Here is a 26,797-nt window from a genome sequence, read left to right on the forward strand (position 1 = left end):
AACGAAATTCTAATATTAGTAAGAAAAAATATATTCTTTGGAAGTAAATTATATTATTTGTTGGAAGCAATGTTGATAAATACAAATACTTCTATACATTGGAAGCAAGCAATGTTTTACTTGGAAAATTCTTTAATCATTCAGAATCAATGTTGATAGAAACATTTTTTTTCACTGTAAGCAATTTAATGCTAGAAAGGGAGCCTTGGCGCACTGGTAAAAGTTGCTGCCTTGTAACCATGAGGTCATGGGTTCAAGTCCTGGAAAGTGAATTCATGCATTTTTGCATAGAAGTCCCTTGTATTTCTTTTATTTGTGTAAAAATCAACAATGGCGTCACTTTTTTTTGCATAAAACCCCCTCATATTTTTTTATTTGCAAAAACGCAAACCACCGTACTGCCCAAGTTAACACTAAAAATGGGTGAGGCAACACTCGAACCCGCGACCCATGCTTACAACACTATAAGTTTACCACTCCACCAAACACGATCACTTGCCATAGCCCATTTGAGCTCCATGAGCACCTTTCTTACAGTACATTAAGTCCAGTTATTCGAATTAAATGTGAACATCTGCGTGTTGTAATGGCCAACACGACTTGTTTACTAACCTCTGCTCGTGAGGTCGAGACCTGGAGGACACTTTTTTTGTGTTAATTTTATATTATGTAATAACAGGTGGGACATCACTCAATACATATAGACTCGCGTTATAGTAGTTGCCTTTCTGCAAATAAGAAATTTGTAAGGGTGTTAGTGCAAAAATGTGTCGTCCGAGGACAGTCACTCACTGACAAATGGGCCATACACACGGATACATCCACATACACATTTTGTGATCGTATATGCATGCTAGAGTCAAGTCAACTTACTGCAATTTCATATATTTAAAGTTCTGGCACTAAAATGAACATCAAGCACAAGTTCTATGACTCCCGATGATATTACCTCGAATAAAAATATCCTTAATGTTAATATAAAGCAAAACCAAATGTCACTCGAAATAAACTTATCACATTTGGAAACAAAATTTCTTCACATGGAAGCAAATGGCGTAATAAGTTTTGCTTCCTAAGCAAACTAGATGATGTGAAATCTTATCTTGCTAGAGTTATCGGTCCCTCCTATGTTGGAAACCACATACTAGAAGGAAACACCATTTGATTGTCTTCGAACAATCTTGTTTCCCACCGAAAGAGAAGTATTCTTGTTAGGAAGCAAAACTAAGTGTTACTAAAAATAAAGTTCACCATAATAAAAAACATAATTTGTCGCATGGGAGCAAAATTGAATAAGGAAATGAACTTTGCTTCATAAGGAAGCAAAATGCAAGACTTGGAACATCATTTTTTTAGAAACTTCAAATGGAAGTTGCTACGCATCTGACCGCACATGCACTAGCGTGTGCCCATGGGGAAGATGTGCTCTCTTCTGTCACAATAGAGCTATTAGTTTCACCAGTATCCAACATTAATTTGTAAATCTGAATAACATATCTTATATCTATCTACATCTATATAGCATATCATCAATATAAAAAGATCCAAAAACATATCTTATATTTATCTATATCTATCTATATCTATATACCATATCGTTGATATAAAAAAGATCCAAAACACATCTTATCTTTATCTATATATGTATCTATCTATATCTATAAACCATATCATCATCAATCATCAATATAAAAAGATCCAAAGAGGTAGATCTCCTACTAATCTCGGCCATCAAACTAGGTCAATCGAACGACCTACATTGTTTCAATGGCGAGCGCTCAACATGTGTTAGCGTGCATTAATATCATACCAAATATTAACATAAATGCCAATAACTACACAATCAATGCGCAAATAATATCTTACCCAATATCCCCGTGAAATTAACATACCGCCTAACAATATCAACGTGCATTGCAGGCACACATTTACTAGTTAACGCAAAGAGATTATCTCCTATCTCCTAGCCGAAAAAAGAAAGAAAACTATGCTCGCACCCGTTTTCCAGGATTAGCCGCTAAGATTTCGTGCAAGGCGTGTGGTGGATCCGAAAGAGGAAGAAGGAGAAACAGGTTTTTCAATCAAGAGGTGAAAAAACGGAGACCTGACGGTAGCATCGTAGTAGTACCAAATGTTGGCAGGAAGTAGGATGGCGATCGGTGAAGGACCACAAGCCCCCCCCCCCCCCCCCCCCCCCCCGTGGACCGTGGTACGCGTGCGGCGCACCTGGATCCGGATGGATGCTTCGTCGAGTCGGTCACTGACTTTTTTCTTCCCCCCGCCAACCCAAATCTGGTAAATCTGGTCAACGGTCAACGCGCGGAAGTGCGCGCACATGGCCTTCGTTTTTTCCCCTATGGTCAACGCACCCTTCGTGCGGCCACCCCGTGGGGTGTAACATTGGACGGACAATTCAAACCTAAATTGGAGACGCTGCGGCCGCCGGAGACGCCCCTGCGTCGGCGGATGACCGCCGTGCAGAGCGCATGGCGTCAAATCCAATCTCACCTACACGACACGATGCGCGCACAGAGGCCGTGACTCACCCACAGAGAAAAGCCGTGGGCCCCACCCGAACCCAACCAGAACAAAAGGAAGCAGCGGAGGCAGAGGTAGACCACCCACCAAGGACCGCGTCCAGGAGAGCGGCGCCTCCTCCCTCCAAATCTCCATCCCCACCCCACCGCACCACCCCGCACCGCAGCAGCAGTCGTGTGGGAAGCCGAGCCCCCGTAGCATACACGCACGCAGCCAGCGCCTCCCTGTTCCTCCATCACCACCACCACCACCCCCCTCCTCCCCCTCTCCGCCACCACAGCCACAGAGTTCGCTCGCCCGCCCGCCCGCCCATAAAAACAAAAATCTCCCACGCAACCGCACCGATCTCCACCCCCCCACGCCCGCGCGGACGCAGACGCGGCGCCGTGCCACCTTCCCCCGCGCCGATCTCGGCCGACGGGCGACGAGGCATGGGCACGTGCGTGTCGCGGCCCAGCGCGTGCGTGGGGAAGCCCAGCACGCCGCGCTCCGGCGAGGCGGCGCGGGCCCCCTCGCGCAGGCGCCGCCGCCGCGGGGCCAAGGGCCGGAGGAAGGCGCCCTCGCGCGCCGCCTCCATGGAGACCATCCAGGAGGCCGAGGGGCCCCCCGACCCCTCCAACCCCGCCGCCGCATCGGCCTCCGGCGACTGCCGGACCTACAGCAACCCGGCCTTCCAAGGTGGGTAGGGTGGGTGGGACGCGCTCCCTGCTGCTTTCCTTTCCGCCAATCGCCTTTCCTGCCTCTGCTTGTTCCGGGCATAGATGGATAGATAGATTTGATCTCGAGCCGGGGGACCATGGGGGACGCGAGATTGTGCGCGCGCGTCCGTCCTTGTTGGGGATTAGATTAAATTACTGCATCTGCGCATCGTGCGCATCTATCTAATCTAATCTATCTATCTAGCCACGGCCGGGCACTTTTCTTTTTTATGAATCGACCGATTGATCGCTTATTGAATTTCACTGGGCGGGTGTGTAATTGGCGCTACCTTTGGTCAAGTACGCGCCAGTTTACTGCGGCCATCAATGGCGATTCGTGGCATTGTACTCTCGCCAGTCCGAATCGGCACCCACCTGACGCTGAATTTGCTACTTCCTTTCCTGCAGTGACCGGGAGCATGGAGGAGGCCTGGTACGACTCCTTCGCCATCAGCGAGTCAGACGGCGAGGACGATTTCCACAGCGTGCAAGATGGTAACTACTCTCCCTATGCATATCTCTGCAATGTACTTGCCTGGCTATGCGCCGCCATGTGTTGATTTCATCAAGTCTGCTGAGCATTTGAGCTTTTCTGTTTACTCTGCAGATGCCTTTTCACTCAACGGCTTCGAGAACGAAGCGGCATTGGGTATGAGGGACGCCAATGGCGGGAGCTTCAATGGAGCTGAACACCACCATAGGAAGCCAAGGTCCAGTGAGCTGCCAAAGGGGAATTTGGAGAAACGGTGCGAGGCCCTCTGCTAGCCATGAGGATGGGGTGAGTGTTTCAGGCGGTGCTAGCCCAAGTAGTGGAGGGATACTGGACAATTGCGGTCTCCTGCCAAATAACTGTTTGCCATGTATGGCCTCTGCTGTTGGTGTGAATGAGAAGAAGAGGGCGCTTTCCACAAGCCCGACTCATTCGATGAAGATGCCTTCGTTGAAGCTCTCGTTCAAGAAGAAGTCTGGGGAAGCCAACCCGTCGTCCACACTATGTAAGCAAATCTTCATCCATCGTTGAGTCATAATAGTTTTTTTCTTCTTCTTCTAAAAGCTCAATTACACTGGCGTCATAAATAAAATTACTGAAGAAACATTTGTATTTTGTTCAGTGTCTACAAAGGATTTCCTTGAAAGGCCTCTAGCAGGTTCTCAAGTACAGTTATGTTTGCTGGAAAAGAAAGTGCTGAATAGCTGGTCTCATATTGATCCTGGTACATTCAGAGTCCGGGGATCTAACTATCTTAGGTAAACATCATTCACTGATTGTTTTCATAGTACGTACTAGCAACCTTGTTCATTTTCACAATGCACATTTATTTGGGAAGGCTGGATTCTTTTGGGAAGTGACTGACCTTTGGTTCAATTGAAATTCTTCAGGGATAAGAAGAAAGAGCTTGCTCAAAATTGTGCGGCGTACTATCCATTTGGAGTTGATGTATACTTATCGCCGCAAAAACTCCATCATATATCTCGATTTGTCAAGCTTCCTGATATTCAAATCTCCAGCAAACTCCCTCCTCTTTTGGTGGTCAATGTACAGGTGTGTTAACACTCTGCTAAACAGTTACACATTTGTCAAAATATATTCTCAAGAGTTAACAACATTGTTGATGCACTGATTCAGAGCTAAGGTTCTGCCCACAGTTCCTTCCTAGTGTTTCTTAGTTTCTGTAATAATTACATGTGAAAACTCTTGTTTGTTTGGGTAGAAACATGTGAAGATGCAACTGTGTGTTTTACATGCTTTGAGCCATCCTTTTGGGTTTAGCTGTTATTATGCTTTTAATATGATGTGCAGTTTGTACATAATAAAATAGTAGCATTACAAAGGATAGAAGTTATTGTATATTTGTATTTGACAAGGCTGCAACATGTTAGGTGTTTGCATTTGATGGATTCCTAGGAGAAAGAGGAACCCGTTACTGATTTAGTTTAGTAGAATATAGTATGTGGCTATGTGCCAAATTCAAGTTGAAGAGGACTTGAACCTGGTTGGTGGGCAGTGGGCTTGTACATCCACTCCCCTTCCTACCAGTTGCTTATGTGACCCCTGGATGATTACTAGCTGAGACAGTGTGTTCACGACGAATACTTTAACTTTCAAGGACACTGCTATAAAAAGCAGAGGCCAAAGGGGAAAGGAGGTTCTGTGGCTTTGTCTTCAGAAAAAAGCAACCTGATTATGAGAGGCAATGTCTTGTTCATCCTACAAAAGAAATCAACAAGCTTTAATTTCGCCCCACATGGCTTTGAACTAGGCTCCAAAGAGTCATTAGTGCTCCCAGTATCAGGTTCCATGATACAAAAGGGCATGATAGAGCCCCTGATCAACTGTGTCTAAGGAGATTACTGTGCCTGAATTCTTTTGCAGTAGTTCAGTAAATTGTCAGTTGTGTAATTAAGATTGATGAATTTGAATTTTTGCTTAACTGCAGTGTTTTTTTCCTACTGACATTCTTTGCCCCTGTCACATTTTAATCAGTTGTTTGACAATGTCGCCTTTTATGCATTTTTATCAGGTTCCACTATATCCTGCTTCACTCTTTCAGAATGAAACCGATGGGGAAGGCATGAGCTTTGTTTTGTATTTTAGGCTTTCCGAAGGTTACTCAAAAGAGCTTTCACCCTTATTCATAGAGAATATCAGAGTAAGAGTTTTGATGGTTCTCATATATTTCACAGCCTCGCTAACTATTTACGTTCTGTATATATAAATTAGCTATATGTAATGAAGATGATAGTTTGGATGGCGTAGTGCAGATGCTGTTTGTTTGGTATAATATCCTTATGTTGAGAATGGCCATTTTCTAATCATTTTGTGAATGTGGTGAAAAATTGGTACAATGCCCAGTGAGTAGCTTCTCTAGATGTTTGAAATGGATAAAATAATTAGAATGATTTTGTTCAGGAAATATAGAATATTCTTAAGTTGATGAACAAAATTTTCCTGCATTTAAACCTGGGAATATCAGCTTTAGTGATAACCGAAAGGCGATTTCAGGCCTAGAGCTAAAACCTTTATATTTTACGAAGGTAAAAAGGTATATACTGCATTTTCTTTAAGTTATGGGCTGTAGGGTCAACTTTATAGGCATAAACTCTATAGTTGATCAAGATAAAAACTATAAAAGGTGTATTCTACACAATTTCATGCATTGCTGACTGATGGTTGACACTATAAAATGTGGTTTCAGTAAAGGAGGTTTATTCAGGAATTCAATTTATAAATGATAATCTGCTAATGGCCACCTTTGGCACAGAGGCACTTTTGCATTTGAAAGCACTCGTGAATTAGCATATGTAGTCAGCCCTTTTCCTGTAGTAATTATTTTTAGAAGTCGACAACATTGTGACTCTTCTTGTTTGACTGCCCAAACAGAGGTTGGTTGATGATGATGTAGAAAAAATAAAAGGATTTCCTATGGAAACAAGTATATCATTTCGGGAACGGCTGAAGATACTTGGACGGGTGGCTAATCTGGAGGACCTTCCTTTAAGTGCCGCAGAGAGGAAGCTAATGCATGCATACAATGAGAAGCCTGTGCTTTCTAGACCTCAGCATCAGTTTTTCCTGGTTAGTTGTGCTTTTAGTACCTTTCTAGTAGTTGTAGTAGCACTTAGGTAGTGGGCCACTGAGCAACAAGTTCAATGCTATAAGATACCATTAGGTCCTGTACTTTTGTTACTCATTGAAGGAGTATGAAAGCATCTTATCTTTTTGTGCAGGGTGATAACTACTTTGAGGTTGACATTGACATGCATAGATTTGGCTACATCTCAAGGAAAGGTTTCGAGACATTCCTGGACAGGCTAAAAATATGCATGCTAGATGTTGGGCTAACCATCCAGGTATGTCACTCATATAACTGTTTCTGAGCTAATACCTCATCGTTTTTACCTTGCCATATGCAAGATAGTTTATTTACTGTTCCTGCTTCTTTCAACTCTGCAGGGAAACAAACCCGAAGAACTACCTGAGCAGGTCTTGTGCTGTGTTAGGTTGAACGGGATAGATTATGCAAAGTATCAGCCACTGATGACAAACGGTGCCTGAACTTGGTGACTTGCAAGGACCAGCTAACCATTGTTTGTTTGGGATCTGGGAGGTGGCCTGATGATGCCAAGGCGCGGCGGCGGCGAGGCCCCTCGAGGTTTCCGGCCAGGAAACTGGAGGCGGACTCCTCGTCGGTTCACCGCCGTGAGAAGCGCGAGCGGCTGCATGTAAATCTGTATATCGTTACATGAGCTCTGACTGCCTCTGCTGCTGTTGTTGCTGCCCGTGATTCTGGAGCTAGTAAATATGGCTAATTTGCCCGTGGAATGGTAGGTTTCGATGCGCCGCCTCGACGAGAAATAGGTTCCGTCAGACGCACCCGGAACATGAGGAGGATCTGCGGTGAACGCGAGCTGCTTGCAATGGTGTGGGATGTGAGCACCGGAGGCGTTGTATAAGTGTAACCCATACCTCACATGACCTCACATGAGACGAAAAATAATGGAGCATGTTCTGCAAGCCTGGGACACATGATGTTGGGTTGGTTGGTTGGGAAGTTCATTCACGCCTTAACCATCTCCAGCGAGCTTTGCCTGCCCTTTGTCTCTACGGGTCTGTTTGGTTGGTTCATAGCCACGCGTAAGCACACTCAGCCACACATTTAAGTTAGTTGGGCTAGTTTGATCAAAGTTAGGTGGTTGTTTCGTTTTAGTCACACCTAAGGCGATATTCTCTTTTTGAGAAATAAACCCACATGCCACACACGCAAAAAGTGTGGCAAAATTAGTGTGGCTAACAACTTAAACACCTAAGGTAAGGTTAGCAAAAAAAAAATTCTGGTAAACTATGACGAAGGTACTCACCAACCAAATCTCTCTGCCAAGCTATCGTTTCTCCGCATCAACGAGTGCTCCGTTGAGGTTTCGCATGAGTGAGGTTGCACATATAAAGATAGGGTTTACTGACAAAACAAAATAAAAGAGTATGTAACATACATAATTGAAGGGGCATATGGAGATAATGTTGTAAAATTTGGAGTTCAAATCATTGGCATATGTCCCCGTTGGAGAGGAATGGATATGGAGTCTCCTCGGCCACAAAAGCCTAACCATCGTCTTTTTTTGAGTTTTGGCCACCAAGCCTGAGTTCAAACACTAAGCTCGTAGGCCCGACATCGACATCTCTCTCGCACGACTATGCAGAACAACACGACGACGGACCCGTTTACGATGATCCGCCTCCTCAAACATTGTTTTGTCGGTCCTTTCAGTGAGATCGTGTAAAACTGAGCCTACATCAACCCTGTAAAAATTGAACACAATCCAATGGTGGGATCTCCGGCTACATCCAAAGACGGAGGTGCTATCAGATTTGACAAAAATCCACACAAGGTTAGAAGGAGGATAGCGGCCAAGTCTGACATCCTTCCGAAGACCATACCACGCAAATTGTGTGGATTGTCATGGTTACAACCCCTCAAAATTTCAGCTAAATTGGACGGTTCAAACTCTAGGAAACGCCCAAGAAGTGCATCAATTTGTGAACATGTTTTCAGTGCGGAACAAATCTGACCCGAGTTCATCTTTCTCCTTGAGCGGCCTATCATACGACCTTTGATTTAGAAGATTTTTTGTGGAGTCGTGTGTTGTGTTCTCAAGCACATGCCCTGTTCCGAGGGCTCTACATCGCGTTGCACTGCCACTCTGCGAAACGATCCTTGTCGCTTGGGAGATCCGATCTCACAACGCCAATCCCGTCGCATCTTCAACATGGCCAGTCTTTTCTTAGGGGGTAAAACCAATTTATTCATCAAAGACCACAGAGTGTGGGATACAACGAAGGCTATGGGGTTGACCCAACCAAATGTGGCGCCCTGGACCTCTGTCGAGAGAAAACTTGGCTAAACTATGTGCTTCCGTGTCGGAGGCACGACATTCAAAAGTAAAAATACAATTAAGGTGAACTCCGACTCGCCAAGCCCGGCTGCAGATGTTATCTATCCATTATTAACTTTAAACATAGTACAGACGCAAAACGCTCATATACACGTGCATAAACTCACCCCTATGAACCACACACATCCTACCCCTATAAGCACCTCCGAAAGACTGAGCCGGCTTATCATCTTGAAATTTATGAAGTCGCCGTAGACACCTCGTCGTCGACGGGAAAGTCTTCTCCCATTGAATGCGCATCACGGGAAATTCTGAAATAAATTTCAGGAATAAATGCGAGCATCAGGATTTAAACTCTGGTAGATTGGGATACCACAGTCCCTCTAACCATCCAACCACAGATTGGTTCGCTATCTATCTAATTATTTGACAACATATATTAGTCCCTATGAAAACTTTTACTCTGACTTGTACTCTTTTTATACATAGGTCAACTGATTTGTGGCCACTGGGATGTATGCGCAGTTTATGATGCTTGATCGGGATTGAACATATTGGTGTGCTTCACTTCGATCTTTAAGCTTACAAAATATGCTCTTAACTTCAAAATTTCTTTTCTAGTTCAGGAAAAAAATGGATTCCTGGAAAATAAAACCCTTAGCTATTTATCTTGACTCACCTCACATGAATACTCTGTTTTCATTTCTTTGCAACTTATGAGTATATTCAAAATACTCACATGTACGTGCCATGTGCAGACGGCGACACTTAAATGAGAGGTGCGAATAGGACCACGAAGCTACACTTAGTTAGCCTTGTGGCGATTGATGGGCTGGAAGCACTATCAGTACCCCGTGACCCCCTTCATCCACACATCATCGACGTCAACAAGATAAACAACAGAAAAACAACGCTCGAGAAAAAAGGAGGGTGTCTGCGGAGTTGAGATGCATGCTCACTTCTGATTGCCCACCCTCCATCCTGAAGCAGTAGAGGACCGACATCAATGGCGCGGCGATTCCACCATCGGGGTGAGCGTAGGGGAACATGGAGAGAAATTAGGAGAGAGAGTGCGATTTCCAAATTGAATATGCGAACCCCTGAGATGAATGCGAGTGGTGAGTGGGAGCGGTTCGCCGTCGAATCGAAGTCAATACAAGGAGGCGGGCGTGCATGCGACTCAATCTATGTGCAGGAGGCGGGCCTGTCATCCGCGTCGCATGTTGGTCACTGTGTCTACAAATCAGGAACGTAAGCCCACGCCCCATAACCCCAACGCAGCCCGCACACTTTGCATGCACTGAACCGCCAGGGAGAATAGCAGCCGCTAGATAGGCATTAGACGGTTCTGGAGACTCCCATATCGTACAAAAAATTGTAACGTTTGTCATTTACAAAAGTCGCTGAAAAATGTTCACTTATTAAATAATGTTTACAGATATTAAAAAGTATTTATATTTTTTCATAAAATGCTCACAAACATATTAGAAAATGTTCTCAATTTTTCAAAAATGGTATGTATGTTTTTAAGAAATATCTTTAATAAAATTGAAATAAATCTTGTGTTTTCCAGGAAAACCAAAAAAACCCACCGAGAACTAATAAAACAGAAAAAAAAATCCTCCAAAAAAAATCTCACAGGAAACAACTCGCTCCTACGCCTTACACTACGTGGGCCGGCGGCCCGAGTGTTCCACAATCTGTCTCTTTCCTTATTACCATAATAAAAAAAAATCTGCCTCGCTCCTTCGGTTTCTTCCCCTCGCTCAATCTGTCTCCCTCGTGCCGCCGCCTCGCTAGGGTTCGGCTCCACCGTCGCCGCCGCGCACCGCGACCGCCTGCCGTCGTCGCGCACCGCCACCGCCTGCCGTCGCCGCGCACCGCGACCGCCATCCCGGCGCTTCCCACCTTCGGCCTTTGCCACGATGCTCCGTCTCCGGCCGTCCGCCCTGCCTCCCAGGCAGCCATAGTCCGAGCTCATCTACCCTGATTCCCTGACATCGACCCCCGAGCGCTAGGCCATTCGCCGCCTTCCACGATCCATATCTTCATCGGCGCCCTTTCACTTCCATCATGGCAATGCCGGACCATCCTTCTCCGTGTGGCCGCCACCCCCAAATCCTCTTGGATAGAAGATGTTTAGTGGGCCAGTTGAAAAATTCCACCACCGCAAAATCCAAGAACAGCAAAGGGGTTCACTTGGAGGTTTCTTTTGAAGCAGCTGACCCTCCAGCCATCTCGCTGTGCCTGGTCAGCTGCGTTGATCACACCGGGGATCGCTTGGCAGCGCAGCCTCGTATACTTGGCGTAACTGGAGGCTTTGTACTGCTGGCTATCACCTTCTCGGACAGTGTCAACCCTTGTTTGCGGTTCATCGACTATTTTGTTTACAAAGCAGGGCCGGATTTCGCCTCTCTTCATCTTCTTGCAAGGCCATACCCGTCTTCTTTTTCGCCAAACATGGCTGCCATCTTGCCTGTTAGTGATAACAGTGAAGACTTTGCTGTCATTTTCCCACATGTTGAATATTTCAGACTTGAGTCTCGCAAACATTACACACTCCACATATATCGATCCGACACAAATGATTGGCACTCTCAGGTCGCTTGTATCGCTGAGGATAATGAGACAAGGAATGCTAGGGATAAGCTATTGCTTCATAATGCCATGAGCGTGGCATATGCAGAAAAGGGTATCATAGGTTGGATTGATCTCTGGTGGGGAATTCTCTTATGCAATGTTTTGGATAAAAAGCCTACCATCCGTTTTGTTCCGTTGCCGGTTCCGGAACCGTGTGATTCGTCTGAGTTCCATTTGAAATTTCGAGAATCTCACTCCAAGACCACACCGTCATGTGACGATATTCAATGATTTGATCAAGTGTGTTGAGTTAGATTTTCATGTGCAAGATGCTTTCTGCAACATGAAGCGAGCAAAGGATTATGTCTGGATGGCTAAAACATGGACTAGATCAATTTATTCAGATGTTTGGTGTGATGGCTTGACGATTGATACGTCTGAGATATCTTTCACCGACTCAAGTTTGCCGAATTTGTTGCCTGGGATGTTTGATGAGGATAACAATTTGACTTGGAAGAAATTGACTAGTGCTGGTCCTACATTAAGCTTGCTTGATGACAATGTTATTTACATTATGGCGAAGGAGAGCATGTGCCATCCGACAGCATATGTACTTACTGTGGACACCAAAAGTTTGAAGCTCGAGTCTGGTGCGCAGTGTGCTCCTCAAAAGACGGCGTGGTTCGAACCAACATATGAACCGTGTGTTCTTTTTAGCTCTTTTGGCACGACTTCAGGTACTCGTCCCTAATAAATTTATGGAGTTAACAAAAATTTGTAATAACCGGAAAAGCACTAGTTAATATGGTAGTCTGATAACACATGTAATTAGTTGCTTTTTTGTTGATGAAAACATTACTGTTGCCTTACATTATGTTTTGCATTTTTTGCAGAGTTGGTTAAAGAATTTGAAACCAAAGGGACAATATCTGAAATCAAGGAAGGGCCGGTGCTCTCGGTGGTGTCGAAGCGTCTCCGTGTGCTGCGGAAGAAGCAGAATCGCATCGCGCAGATGGAGGAGTCCGTCGCTGCCGGCAAGATGCTTAACCAGGAGCAGAAGGAGCTCATGCACTCCAAGCCCGTCATCGCCGCGCTCATTGACGAGCTTGAGCGCCTCCGCGTACCACTCTCCACCTCTCTCACCAAGGAGCTCTCCACCGTCCCTGCACCTGCTGCCGGTTCCTCATCCTTTGGCTCCGATTTGTCCGTTCAGGACCTCCTCGCGCTCATCTACTTCGGCTCCCTTTTTTATGTCAAGTCACCGAACGAGTTCATCGCCACCATGGTTGCGCGCAAGCACGAACGGAGCAGCTGCATCACCCACGGCTACGTATGGGATGATACCGCGGACCTGCTTGTGGAGAACGACCTTGACGCAGTGTCTGCTGTGGCAGCCCTTGCCGCGGCTCGCCCTGCTTCCGCAGTTGGTGTCTCCCACCACGATGCACTCCAGGCCTGTGCCCATCATGCCCGCCTATGGCTAACCCGTGCTGATGCGCCGATCCACCCTGGCTCCTCTGTTACATGTGAGGGTTGATGTAGGTTTGTAATTTGGTTTGATTTGAGGTGATTGCTGATTGAAATCTGTGGCCTTTTGCTGTAGATGCTGCGGTGAGGTCCAAGTTAGACAGGATCATGGCATCAGACTACTACACAGCACCTGCAGTTGCTGGGAACCATGGAGCTGAAGGTCTGCACTCTGCAGGCACAGATGAGCATGACCGACTCACCAGAGGCACCATCACTCAAGGAGATCCTAGCTGCTGAAAATCACAAGGTGAAATAGCAAATTGCACTCTTTAGTAATTTAATACTCCCTCCGTCCGGAAATACTTGTCGGAGGAATGGATGTATCTAGACGTATTTTAGTTCTAGATACATCCATTTTTATGCATTTCTCCGACAAGTATTTCCGGTCGGAGGGAGTATATGCTTAGCATGGTGAAATGATCATTGCCCTGAAACTTTGTTCTGATCTTTGTCAACGATTGATCTGCTGTAGTGCACAGTGCTCCTAGTATTAGTATTATCATCATTGTTGCTGCTGCTGGTGCTTTTTGTGCTGATTCAGTAGTAATGATCAATGTGGATTATAGCTTTAACTGGAAAATTGTAAGGCCGCTCCATTTGGGGTGTATATTATGCTGTTTCATATGGATGTTGTGGGCCGTTGCTTAGATATAACTGACAGTGCTTGTGCATTGGTGTTCTGGGAAAAACGTTGAAAATAATAACTTAACAACTATGACCTTTGTATAATATTATGTGTAGTGCTACCACTATCTAGGTACAGTATGGTCTCTATTCTGATGGGTCTTCGCAGTTTGCAAACATACTAATTGAGTTTTTGTTGTATTAAAGATTATAAATATCACGCACTAGAATTCATCATATTGCAGTCATGCAATAACATGATTGTTTATTGTACATTTGTTCCTTTTTTACTTTGTTGGCCATTACTTAAAATGCTGGTTGAAAAGAACAGCAATCCCAATCCCAATCCCTGGTTGAAAATGCTGGTCTCCTTTTTTTCTGTACAAGTTTTGTGGTTCTAAAGATTACATTTTAGAGCCCAGATTTGTTTCTTTTGCTCAGGCGCAAAAAAGTGTTTGTTTTTCCAAGAAAACCTACTGGAATCTGAATGGTTCAAACATTTGCATGTGTAATTTTACCTGAATTTTAGACACTCAGAATTATTTATTTACCGTCCACTGAAGGAGCACATGCTCCTGGGACCTGGGTACCATTTTACTCCTATCTGTCATTCTTACTTCTTGTTGCTTATCTACTTTATGATTAGAAGTCTAGGACTTGTGACCAACATTACTTTGATAACACAATTAATAGATCCATGATGTAGTTTGTGGAGCAAGCAATGCTTGCAGAAGAAGATGAGTGGACCACCTGATGAGTTCACTAGTAGAGGGTTGTTGATTTCAATGGAAAACACTCTCACAGATTGGTTTGGAGTGATGCAAGATTGGGAGCATGTTGTTGGAGCCTTGGAGGGGGCTTGGGTGAGCGGCGACGGGAGAGGAGGCCACTCCGCGGAACCGTCTCCGTCTCCCCCAGCGAGCAGTTATTTCATGAACTCGTTGCTGCCACAAATGCCAATGCACCTGCTGAGCAAGCCGAGAAGGCTGAAACTCTGTCTGTTTCAGCGAGCACCAAGGGCCATCTGTTTCAGCAAGCTCACATGAGACTACTTTTGCACAGTTTGTAACATGGTTGAAATGAGACTACTTGTGCATGAAAAGATATCAATACATGTGCAAGAATATTGCAATTGAGACTGAACTGAACTTGTGCATTTATAATATCAGTGCAACAGTGCTTGTGCTCAAATGATCTGAATTTGACTAAATCTTCATGAACCACAACATATCTGAACTGAAGATGATAAAAATTCATATATGATATACTCCTTCTGTTTTTAAATATAAGTCTTTGTAGAGATTTCACTATGGACCACATACGGATGTATGTAGAAGCATTTAGAGTGTAGATTCACTCATTTTGCTTCGTATGTAGTCCATAGTGGAATCTCTTCAAAGACTTATTTAGGAACGGAGGGAGTATATGACTGAATCTGCATCGACCAGAACATTGTTTTTAAAAAGTGTAGTTTTATGTTGCACTTTTTTATTGAATCCAGGCCCGCACAGCATACTCCGAAAGTCTTAAATCTGCAGCTATGTGGGGAATTGGCTCTTAATTTCGTTAAGACTTCCAAACAGTTACACATTTGAGCGTTTTTTGGGCTCTGGAGCCAACCTAGCAGGCCAAAATCTTGGGCTTGAGCAAAATCTTGGGCTTGAGCCTGACCCAACTAGCGGGCCATTGGGTCAGGCTGCCCCATGCCCCTGACCACCGATCAACGAGAACAACTAGTTAACAAGCGCTCCTTCGGAAGGCTCACAATGATCAGCGTCATTTGGCGCGCTCTCGACCGACCGCCACGTGTCGCGCTCTGGGCACTCCCTCCGGATTTTATTTTTTTATTTTTCCGCACACGTTTTCGGCTTTTTAAACGGTTTTCTACGGATTTTTTCAATGTTTCGGTTTTACACCGATCTTCTTTAACTTTTGGAAAAAAAGTAAAAAAAAATTGCGCCAAAAAATGCGTTCTTTTTTTATTATTTCGCGAGAGTCACGGCCGTGACTCTCGGAAACAGAAAAAGAATGCGTTTTCTGTTTTTTCTCCTTCCGCGAGAGGCACGGTTTTGCTTTGGAGGGAGGCATAGTTGTGCTTTCGCGAACATGGATACGCACGCACGTACTGTATGTGAACATGTGAACGTCTGTATGGATACGCAAAATATGAAAAGAACATCTGTATTGTGTTTAAAAAAAAAAGAAAAATCATGGCATCGCTTTCTATGCAGATGTGGTACTCCCTCCGTCCAGTTGTATAGGACATCTAAGGTGCTGCATCGCAATCTAGGTGTGTGGAGATTGGATGAAGAAGACTAAACCAAAAATCAATGACAATAATGATTTCTATTTGGCCGACTTGGAAAATTGGGAGGAGCCAACCACAACGTTGGTTTCCCATGCCATTAATTCCTAAATAGCAACATGCAATTCCAATTTAATGTGCCAACCAATCAAAATGTTAGCATGCAAAATGAAAATTAATGATCATGAAGAATGAGGAACTTATTCCATGCATGGTGACTTATATATTTGAAATACTAATTTTTCGTTAGACGCCCTATGCACCTGGACGGAGGGAGTACTAGCCGCAGCAATTCAGCATCTGTTTGCCAGCGTTGGATGACATAATTAGTAATCAAGCCCAACCAACTTCTGCTACCTGCTGAATGTCGCCTTTAATACTACAGCTCGATATTTTTTCTCAGGGAGGGGACAGTATCTTTCGCTAATAGCTCATAGAGTATTACTAATATGCAAATCCGTGGACAGAATCAGCGCGCATTGGCCGTGTAGCACCCCTTCAACTAAACTACTACTAGCTAGTTTGCCAAAAAAACACATGTAATAAAAAGCTAGTATGTCCCTCCAAAAAAAGGGTTGCCAAAAATGAAAAAACTAACTAGCTACTCCCTTCGTAATACATCCGTTTAAATGAAAAAATGTCGATAATTGACAGAAAGTCTTTATGCACGTGCCCCTAGGGACCCACCCTGGAGGCACAGTCATCACCGTTGAACCCTCTGAATCGATCCGAAGAAACTAACACCGAATCTCGTCGTCGAGCGTTGTGCACGAATCCATGGTTTAAGTTGTCGTGAGATTTGAACTATGTCTATACCTTTAAATTATATTCTCTAAGCTCCCTAAGGTAGGGACTGCTTAGTTCCTCCTTGAGCAAGGCTTTCTAAATTGAACTCGAAATTGACTAACACTCCCATTCTTCCAACATATCTCAACTCTTGAAATTTGTGGTTGTCCGGTAAATTTGCTATCACACATGTGAATGGAAAGTCGTGATGTCAGTTCGACGCCGTCTCATGTGCTTTTTCTTAAGCTTCGATGCGTGCCGGTAATCGGAGCCACTTGCCAGACTCCAAAGTTTGTTTGTTCCTTTTCATTCGGTGATCATAAGATATTTTGTGATAAGGATATGTGAAAAAAAAAACAAATTGTATTTTGGAGTGAATGCCACTTTTTATCCAATATTTGTATATTTGTTAGTGTTTACCACATTTAAATTTTTCTAGCACATTTTACCCCAAAGTCGGTATTCCTTTTAAGTTTAACACAGTTTAACAATGCGTTTCAATTCTGACCAACTGGGTATACTTGTAAGGCTGGCATGGTTGGTGATGATCATTATTCCAACTCGAAAGAGTAAACCAACTAGGTGTATCCGTAGTACTCGCGAAAACTGGCCTACAAATTGTGGCAAATCCTGCAATGGTTGCCAGGGAGCTCTTCCATCCCCTCGCTGCTCCTCATGGCACCCTTTGTTCATCCCCGACTCACCACTCCTCACGGAGTGGGTCTGTCTTAGGGGAGGGGATGCATGTATGGTCGTGCCGGCAGGGAGGACAATCCTATATGGATTGCGCTTCCTAGTTGGCATCCAAGTCATCGGCCATGTCGCCATGACAAGTGGGCCTAGCTAGTCAGAATCGAAGTAAATTGTTAAATGTGGTAAAGCTTGACACGGTGTAACGACTTAGATGAAAAGTGTGGTAGAAAATTTTAAATAGGGTAATGTTGTCAATAATATACAAACAGGGAGTAAAAGGTGATACGGTTGGACAATTTTTTTTTGTGTGTGGATAAAGGAGGCAATGTCCACAGCAATTCCACGACACTGTCGAGATGAAGCCAAGGGTGGACGATGCAATCGATGTACGAAATATGCTACCTAGTCGATTTTAATCTAATGGTCGCAATTTCTTTTCGCGATGATATATAGGACGAGAAGGTTTGTCAGTAAAAAATGTACTGAAGTTCATTTGCTAAACACGTCGATTTTCTAAATACGTGCTTAATGATAGTAGATAAAAGTTTATAAGATATACTACTACTATATGCATGGTTGGTTCGTTCAACAACAACTTGTTATTATTGTGTGGTCACGGAAATAAAATTGCGTCCGGTCCATCGTTATCAGACAGGGAGAGAAACAGTGACAAAATTTCATAACTCCGGGTGGTTGTGAACGGTGGTGATAACATGCTGTGGTACCAAGATTTGAGTACGCCCACGTGCCCGATCACGCTCGCGATCCCATCGCATGCAATAGATCGCCGGTGCCCAAACGCCAGGCATCTATAAAACCGACCGGAATTCCCACGGAAAGGCAGACCAATAGCCAGACGACTCCCAAACCCCAACGACGACGGCCATGTCTTCTCCCCTGACCCTCCTCCTCGTCCTCGCCGTCGCCGCGACGGCCGCGCCGCTCGCACAGGCCGCCTGCGCCGACGGGAGCGGCGCCACGCTGCTGCACGGCGTGGCGAACGACGTCCTCCTGGAGTACGGCCTCCCGAAGGGCCTCCTCCCGGACTCGGTCAAGTCCTACACCTTCGAGAACGCCACCGGCGACTACCAGATCGAGCTCGCCAGCAGCTGCTACGCCTGGTTCGGCGACCACTACGTCTACTTCGACAAGAACCTCAGCGGCACCATCTCCCACGGCGCCATCACCAACCTCTCCGGCGTCATGGCCAAGAAGCTCTTCATCTGGGTCTCCATCACCAGCATGACCGCGCACCCGGAGCGCGGGGTGATAGAGTTCCGCGCCGGCTTCATCACGGAGGACGTGCCGGCGTCGCTGTTCGAGGAGATCCCCGTCTGTGTCGACGGCGTCGGCGGGCAGCTCCGCGGCGCGGCCGGGGTGGTCCGGGAGCTCGGCCTGCTCCCCGTCGCCGAGGTGTGAGTGACTTCCAAGTCCAGAGTTCGAACGCGAGTTGCTTCCATGCCTTTTGCTGAAATTTACTACGTATGGTTGGCAAAAAATATTTGCACCTTTCTTGATAGAAAAAGAGAGAAGAAACTATGAGAGATGAAGGTGGGGTTGCGGTGTAATGCGGGGAATTGCATATTTCAAGTTCAATAAAATAAAATCTTTTATAAGAATACACGAGCAGAAAGACAAACGGTGGTGAATCAAGTGCTGGTATGATGAGATATCTAGTTTCCATGGAATGTATGGTAGTACTTCTACTCTGCTTATTCATTGAAATGGAGGGAGTACCAACATGACCTCCATTACAGGTGGAGCTATTCGAGCTTGCGATCCTGAGTTTTTTTTTCCGGGACCTGAGTTTTAACACGGGCGATCGATCAAATAGTTTTTCGAGTCTGATATAATTTAGCAGGACTGCTTACTAGCACCTGATACCGTGGTCTCATTCGATTAACCATGAGTTTCGCCACTTAGGTACCTCCCCCCATGCTTGAAACGAACTCGCTCAACTGCTCGGGCACAACGATCTCATGAATTACGGTGTGTGCATTGTTAGGATGTACCAGACGGATATCTAAATGGCCAAACAAATTGACCACCCTCCAAGGTCGGATTCCATGATGGGCTGCGCCAATGTGTCGACCGACAATGAGAAGACCATGCTACCCCACAACGTGCCAGTAGAATCATTGATGGGCTTTGGCCCCGCGTGAATCAATTATTTTCCTTGGCCATCAACAGTGGAGGATGGTGTCAATGGCGGCCTATGTGGCTTAGCAAATTTGGAAGGAGAGGAACCTCAAGATTTTTCAGAAGGACAAATTTACGGTTCATGAGATTTTTGTGTGAATTCATGCTGACATTGAGGCCCTTGGGCATGTGAGTAATTGCTTTTGTTATCTAGGTTTTCTTTCTTCTTTGTTTTTTCCCGATCGATGACAGCATGTACAGTCCCCCCTCCCCCTCTAATGAATTGGCAGAACTCCTGCCGTTACCCGTAAAAAAATCAATTATTTTGGGGATAATCTCAGAGGGCTCTTTTTGTGGTGTAGTGACATGGGTAGAGAGTTTAGTCCCACCTTAGCCTCATAGCGAAAGTGTCCTTTCAGTTTGAGCTTGAGTGAACAGTAAAATCCACACAAAAAAACTGAATTTTTTTATGACAAACTTCAACAAATGTTTTCAATGCTTGCACATCATGAAATGGCATTCGTGGAAGCCATGGCAAAAAATAGCATGTACAAAACATTTGTCGATACCCTTCGCCCCTCCCCCGTCAAGCGGGGTTGCACTATCTTTGATCCATGACTCGGGGCATTAAAAAACAAGATGCACCAAACGAAAGAAGTTATATAGTCTCTTTTATGTCTGGTCTAGACAAATACAAATGGCAAGTGCTTAAAAGAGGGACAAATCAACAAATTACAATCATCCTTGGTGGACACACATATTACATAGAGTGTGGATTTGCCCTTTTGTTATTCAAGAAAGAGAGCTTGCAAATGCCTATACCAACCAGTGAGCCACATCAACTAGGTGCTTCCACAAACCTTTTTTTTTGCTAAAAATAAAACTCGGGATTAGACTCACACTATGAAATGTTTCTGGCTCCCACTTGTTCCAATTGCTCTGGTAGGAAAGCAGCGACAGTGGCGTGTCAACGACTCATTCTGGCAGTGATAGTGGTCTCAATGGTCCAAAAACATAAATATAATTTTTATTATGTTTGATGTGCTTTGTACTTCTAGCAAACTTTGGACGCAAATCAAAAGTTGACGTTCGGATCTGGGAGGGAACCCCTAGCGAACAAATTGTTCGATCTGGGAAGAAGCTCCAGCAGACAAGATCACGACTCGTGACGTTCGCTCGAAGGGAGCACTAGCATGACCCCTAGTTGGTCCAAAGGCCGAGTTAAATATATTTTTGTGGAAAATATGCCATGAACAAAAAATATTTTCTTCTAAAGAAAAGGAACAGAAACATAAATTTACAGTTATTATGCTCTAATTTATAAAAAATATGATGTTATACTTTTAAAAATTTACCATAATCTACTTTATAAATTTACCATAATATATTCAATATGGTCTGATGGCAACTTCAATAGAAAAAATGTTATCTAGATCATGGAAAAAAATATATAACTTAGGTGTGTTTAGCAAGGTAGACTAAGAAGAAATTTGGTTTGTCTAAAAATCATGGCAAATTTATAAACATTTATGTAGTGTCCACATGGCAAAAATTTGCGTTGTAAAAAAAGTTTAAGCTTGTGAGTGAGGCAAAAAAATTCCATATGAGTTATCTGATAGTATATATATGTATATATATATATATATATATATATATATATATATATATATATATATATATATATCATGGTGTGTTAAATAAAAATGTCACGGTAAGTCTAGTAAATTTCCCATGGTGAAAAAATATAGAGACAAAAATTACCATGGTCGAATTAATAAAATTGCCATGGTCTAAAATCTAAATAATAAAATTGCCTTGCTAACTACAATAAAACTACCGTGGTCTAAAAAGTAATTTTCCCATGGTCTTATTAAAAAAATCGCCATGTCGCAAATAAAGAAATTGGCATGCTACCAACAAACAAACCTTGTTCAATAAAGAGTAAAATGCACCAGAGGTCATAAAACTATTCAAGGTGTGTCAACTTAGTCCCAAAACTTCAAAACTACGGTTTTGGGTCCTAAAAGTTCGTAAGTCATTCATCGCAGGTCCTAAGCTTCCTAGACCATGTCTGACCTGCTCACGTGGCGCGTTGACCATTCATCGTAGGTCCTAAGTTCTTAGGACCTCTGGTGCATTTTACTCTTTAATAAAATTGCAATTGTCTAAATAATATAATTGTCATGTTTATGGATTTTGTTCTCTAAAAAACATGGCAACTATTGGGAATTTGTAAAAAATGGACACATGGCAAAAATTTTGTTGTTGCAAAGAACGGAAAATTTAGAGATTTGCCGTGGGCACATGACCAAATTAGGAAATTTGTAACTGGCACATGGAAAAACTATGGATTTGTTTCTTGGAAAAGGATGGATTTTCCATGCACACATGGAAAAATTGGTTTTGTTTCTCTACAGAAACTTGGCAAGTTATGAAAATTTTGTGAAATGTGCACATGGCAAAATTAGGAGATTTGTTCTTTAACAAAAAGATGAAAAATATAGTAAATTGCGATGGGACATGATAACTTTAGGGAGATTTATTGTTTTAAAAAGATGAAAAATTTAGGAATTTGTCATGGGAACATGGCAAGTTAGGGATTTTCCATGGCATATGTCAAAAATGAGGATATTTGTTCTTTTCACAAATATGACAACATTAGGAATTTTTAAAAAATGGAACATGTCAAATTTTCCATGGCAAACATGTACCTGTCAATAAAATTGCCATGATATGTTTGAAAATTTTCCATGGTGAGTTTGATGAAAATACCAAGGGCACAAGATTAAAATTTGAGAATTTATATTGAGGCATGGAAAAAGTTGGGGATTTGTTTCTTTGAATAAGGTGGACTTGCCATGCACACATGGAAAAATTTATGGATTTTGTTCTCTAGAAAATGTGGCAAGTTGTGATTTTTTTTTAAATGTGGACATGAAATTTTTAGAAGATTTGCTCATTTAAAAGATGACAAATTTAGGAATTTGCCATGGGCGCATGACAAAATTAGAAGATTTGTTTTTTTAAAGGATGGCAACAGTAGGAATTTATCAAGCGAGCGTGGCAAAATTTATCATGATTGCATCAAATATGTTGCAGTAAGTAATGCCCACACATTAGTATTAGAGCAGCTCCAAAGCTCCCGTACCCCTAAAAAGAACATACTATTTACGGGATGTTGGGGGCAAAAAAGGCATCCACAGCTTTCGTAAACCTAGAATTATTTTACAGGATCCCGTAAAAACACCTCCCCCGTCCTGCAAATTTATGGGAAGATAGTGTTCCCGCATAATTTTGATGAGTATATAACCGTCTGAAATTTCATGATGAGCACACATGCCGCTACACACCGCCACTTCACCGCAACTCCTTTGTCGTCGTCGCTGCCACGCCGTCACGACGCCTGACCGCCGCTGCCCCTCCGTCGCCATATGCGCTCCACTCCGGCACGCCGCCACTGCGCCTCACCACAACCTCCCCTCTGCAGCCACCACTGCACCTCACCAACGCCGCCCTCTGTCGTCGCCATTGTGCCTCACCGCCACTGCCCATCTGCCGCCGCCATAACAAGGCGGCGAGGCCATCGTCATGCCTCCCATGTCGCACCACCCCATGCTGGCCGCTGATGCATCGCCGCACTACCTCCCTGCACCGCACCTCGCCGTTCACCGCCACACGTGTCAATGACATGAGGGCTCTAGGCCATTGTTTAACTAAGAATATGAATAGACATATTTTATGGAAAGAGGTTTACAGGAACCGAGAAAAGTTGTTGTCTAGCAACTTCACGTAAATTATAAGGTCATCCCATAAAACCACTTTTTTAAGAAGTTTTTTACAGGAGTTGTTTAAGTTTCTCTTAGGGCCTCTAACTAATTGATTTACTAGCACCCTGATGGTAAACAACTTCCCTGGCATGATACTAAAAGTATAGTGAATTTCAGGTTAAAAAAACAGGTTCATAAAAAGGTATAGTGGATGAAGTTGCAACAATTTTAGTGCTTATTTTTGGCAACAAATAAGGAAAAGTAAGAAACAACGGCATACACCCATGGAGATAAACACCTCACCATAGGGCAACTCGAGAAGATGCCACATGTGACGAGAGCCATGACCAGATTTGCAGCAACGTGACCGACACTGGACACCCAGTCCGAGGACCATAGTCGGAGAACGCTGCTACATGCAGAAGTTGCACCCGATGACATCGACATGGAGTCAAGGTCGAGGACTGGCCGCAGGACACTGCATCACTTCGTCCACGCGCCACTACCTACTCCCTCCCCGCGGAGTAGAGCAACCACGTGTGTAGTTGCAAGATCACTTCGTCGTGGCAGGGCCATCCTTGCACCGACCAAACTCCTGCACAATGAGGTGGAGCTCCACGCCTGTTGGGATATCCTTCTCATGTGGGATGTGAGGAGATGACCATTTGAGGCCTTTTTAGGCAGTCCAAAGAGGTGCAAAAGCCCACTGTCCATTAGGGTTATGACCTAGAGTCATTTTGGACTTTGCACATGTGAGGATGGGAATGATTTACCACTACTAGGGAAAAGCCTAGCAGCAGCGCGGGTTTTAGGCCTATCAGTAGCGCGGGAAGGAGCACTACTGATAAGGCACTACAGCTAAACCTTAGCAATGGCGCGCCTAGATCCACGCTACTGCTAAATTGACTTAGTAGTAGCATTCTTCAGAACCGCGCTACTGGTAATTAGTAGTAGCGCTTCCCCTTTCCCGCGCTACTACTATTATTTAGTATTTTATTTCTTTTTTATTTCATGTTATATTCATACACCTTTACACAAGTTTTCATACAACAGAAATTTAGAGATTGTTTTTACATCATAATGAGTTATTACATCACGAGGTGAAACAACCGTGGACTAGTTTCAAGTGGATGTCCATCCACTTGAAACTAATCCGCGGTTCTTTCACCCAGTGATATAATAATATCATCATCATCATCATATCATTAACAACTTATCATCATGATACATCATTGTCATATAACACCTCCTCAAGATCATCGTTTTCATCAATGACATCACATAGCAAATTGGTCACTAGCGTAATCACAAGTACTCCTCATTATCAACCGTAACACATTACCACATAATAAACATATTGTACCTCATAGGACCTACTACATTCGATTAAGACCTACTACATTTTCTAAGGTAAAATAGCAAAAAACAAGATAGTCCCTGACTCTCCATTATGGAGAATGAAGATTAGCCTGTCTCCAATTCTTGCCTTTCGCTGAATGTTACTTCCAAGAACCTCCTTGCGAATGTCCATATATTTCTTCCATTCTTTGATGATCATGTGTTCACCGGTTTTAGAAATCCGATATGCACAGGTGAGCTCCCTAGATTTACCTGGCAGTATGTTCAGAACTGAGAGGCGACCATTCAGAGATATCAGATGAGGCACACAATCCATCGGGAGTTTCTATTGAAAAACATAATAATAACTTCGTAGTTAGCAATGATGTAATAGTTTTAGAAGTATGCAAAAGATGCACGGATGTCGTAATAGTAAAAAATCTTACCAGGGTATCTCCAGAGAAGTTACCGTGGTTCAACACATGCACTAGTGGCACGTATTCACCATAATTTGGAGGAGTTCGATAATAATTATTGTAATTCTCAAGAAGAGTACAAAATGCGATCAGATGATTTTTCTCCTTATACGTTAATTGGGTGCCATCGGTGTAGTGTGTTTTATCTACCATCTTCCGCACAGTCTTTGAAGAATCAAAATAAGCTGTCAATGGAAATAAGCTATCAACTATTTTGAAATAAGCAATATAAATTAGTTAATAACTATGTTTGAGAAACTCACATAGCGGTATAATCGGAAGCGTATCAACAAGGACCCAAATGTCCATATTGTCTTGCTCGATGTCAGGATCACCAAGATCCATGGAGACAATCATACCCTCATAAAAAACCATACATTTTGCAAAGTGCTTCCCAATTTTGGCAACCAAAATGGGTTACGCTCTGAGCATTGCACAGATTTACTTCAAAATCCATATCATGATGGGTCCTTAGGTGTATTTTCTTTGTTTCAAAATTTTCATGGTCTTCAAAACCCATCCTCTCCAAGACAAAGCGTCTTGCATGGCATGAAATAAGCTAGTCGAATTGTAAAATATGAAAATTAGACGTTGAAATAGTTGAAATCATGCTTAATTACGAAAAAAACACTTGTCGTTGTTGCATACCGTTTCAACATTGAAGGTCTCCTCGAGCTTAATGCTGAAGCACCGATCTTCGTCCAGCTCAACGAACCTGTCGCACATACCTCGATCGTCGTGGCACCAGCTGCACTCCCCCGGGAGACTGTCGTCGTTCGAGTACGACATTTCCTACGTTCATAATTCAAAGATTAAACGTGTACATATTCTAGCACAAGTCATGCCAGAATTCACGAAAAAATCCGGCATGACCTTTGCTAAAAAAGGACATATCGAGCGCCTGAAATTTGCCGGAACGGAAATTAATCAACACTCCGGCAAAACATAGGCCACTCGGAGATGTAAACTGAACATGAACGACCACTTGGGCAACCACATATCCTATTTGAGCAACAACACAAGATATACAAGGATATTTGGCTGGTCTCACCTCGATGTCGGAGGGGGTCGGTGACTGGGACGACGGCGGGGATGTCGGAGGGTGTCGGTGACTGGGACGACGGCGGGGATGTCGGAGGGGGTCGGTGACGGGGACGACGGTGGTCACCTGAAACCGTATAAGTTATCGCTAATACATCCCGAATAATTGCTTAAACTAAAAAAATAACAACAAATATGACATGTTCAACTAGTTTTATTAATTCAACTAGTTCTTACTAAATATAAACTTACTATAAATAGAAAAAAACTAGTTCTTTCTAAAAATAAAGTAGTTCAACTAGTTATATTAATTATCTTACTAAAAATACATTAGTTCTATTAATTCAACTAGTTCAACTAGTTTATTAATTTACTTAGTAAACTAGTTCA

The 26,797-nt window shown here is 43.6% G+C and overlaps 2 protein-coding genes and 1 pseudogene across 4 annotated transcripts; all 3 read left to right on the plus strand.

The window, feature by feature from the left end:
• Positions 1–2,835: 2,835 nt before the first annotated feature.
• On the plus strand, positions 2,836–7,752 carry LOC123070410 (uncharacterized; annotated as a pseudogene).
• Positions 7,753–12,051: 4,299 nt separating this feature from the next.
• On the plus strand, positions 12,052–15,022 carry LOC123070411 (uncharacterized). 3 transcript variants are annotated; one of them, XM_044493631.1, is made up of 4 exons: positions 12,052–12,445; positions 12,602–13,234; positions 13,312–13,485; positions 14,556–15,022. In XM_044493631.1, the coding sequence occupies exons 1-3, from the start codon at positions 12,052–12,054 to the stop codon at positions 13,473–13,475; spliced, it is 1,191 nt and encodes a 396-aa protein (XP_044349566.1). In that variant the 3' UTR covers positions 13,476–13,485; positions 14,556–15,022. The 3 variants fall into 3 exon arrangements, with proteins under 3 accessions (XP_044349566.1, XP_044349567.1, XP_044349568.1); XM_044493632.1 differs by having other exon boundaries at positions 14,569–15,022; XM_044493633.1 differs by having other exon boundaries at positions 14,667–15,022.
• A 3,446-nt stretch (positions 15,023–18,468) lies between these two features.
• LOC123065537 (uncharacterized) lies at positions 18,469–19,265 on the plus strand. Its single transcript, XM_044488795.1, has one exon. It carries the CDS (start codon positions 18,532–18,534, stop codon positions 19,063–19,065), a length of 534 nt encoding a protein of 177 aa, XP_044344730.1. The 5' UTR covers positions 18,469–18,531; the 3' UTR covers positions 19,066–19,265.
• Positions 19,266–26,797: the final 7,532 nt, after the last annotated feature.

This window comes from Triticum aestivum, chromosome 3B, assembly GCF_018294505.1.
Source record: "Triticum aestivum cultivar Chinese Spring chromosome 3B, IWGSC CS RefSeq v2.1, whole genome shotgun sequence".
Taxonomy (NCBI): domain Eukaryota; kingdom Viridiplantae; phylum Streptophyta; class Magnoliopsida; order Poales; family Poaceae; genus Triticum; species Triticum aestivum.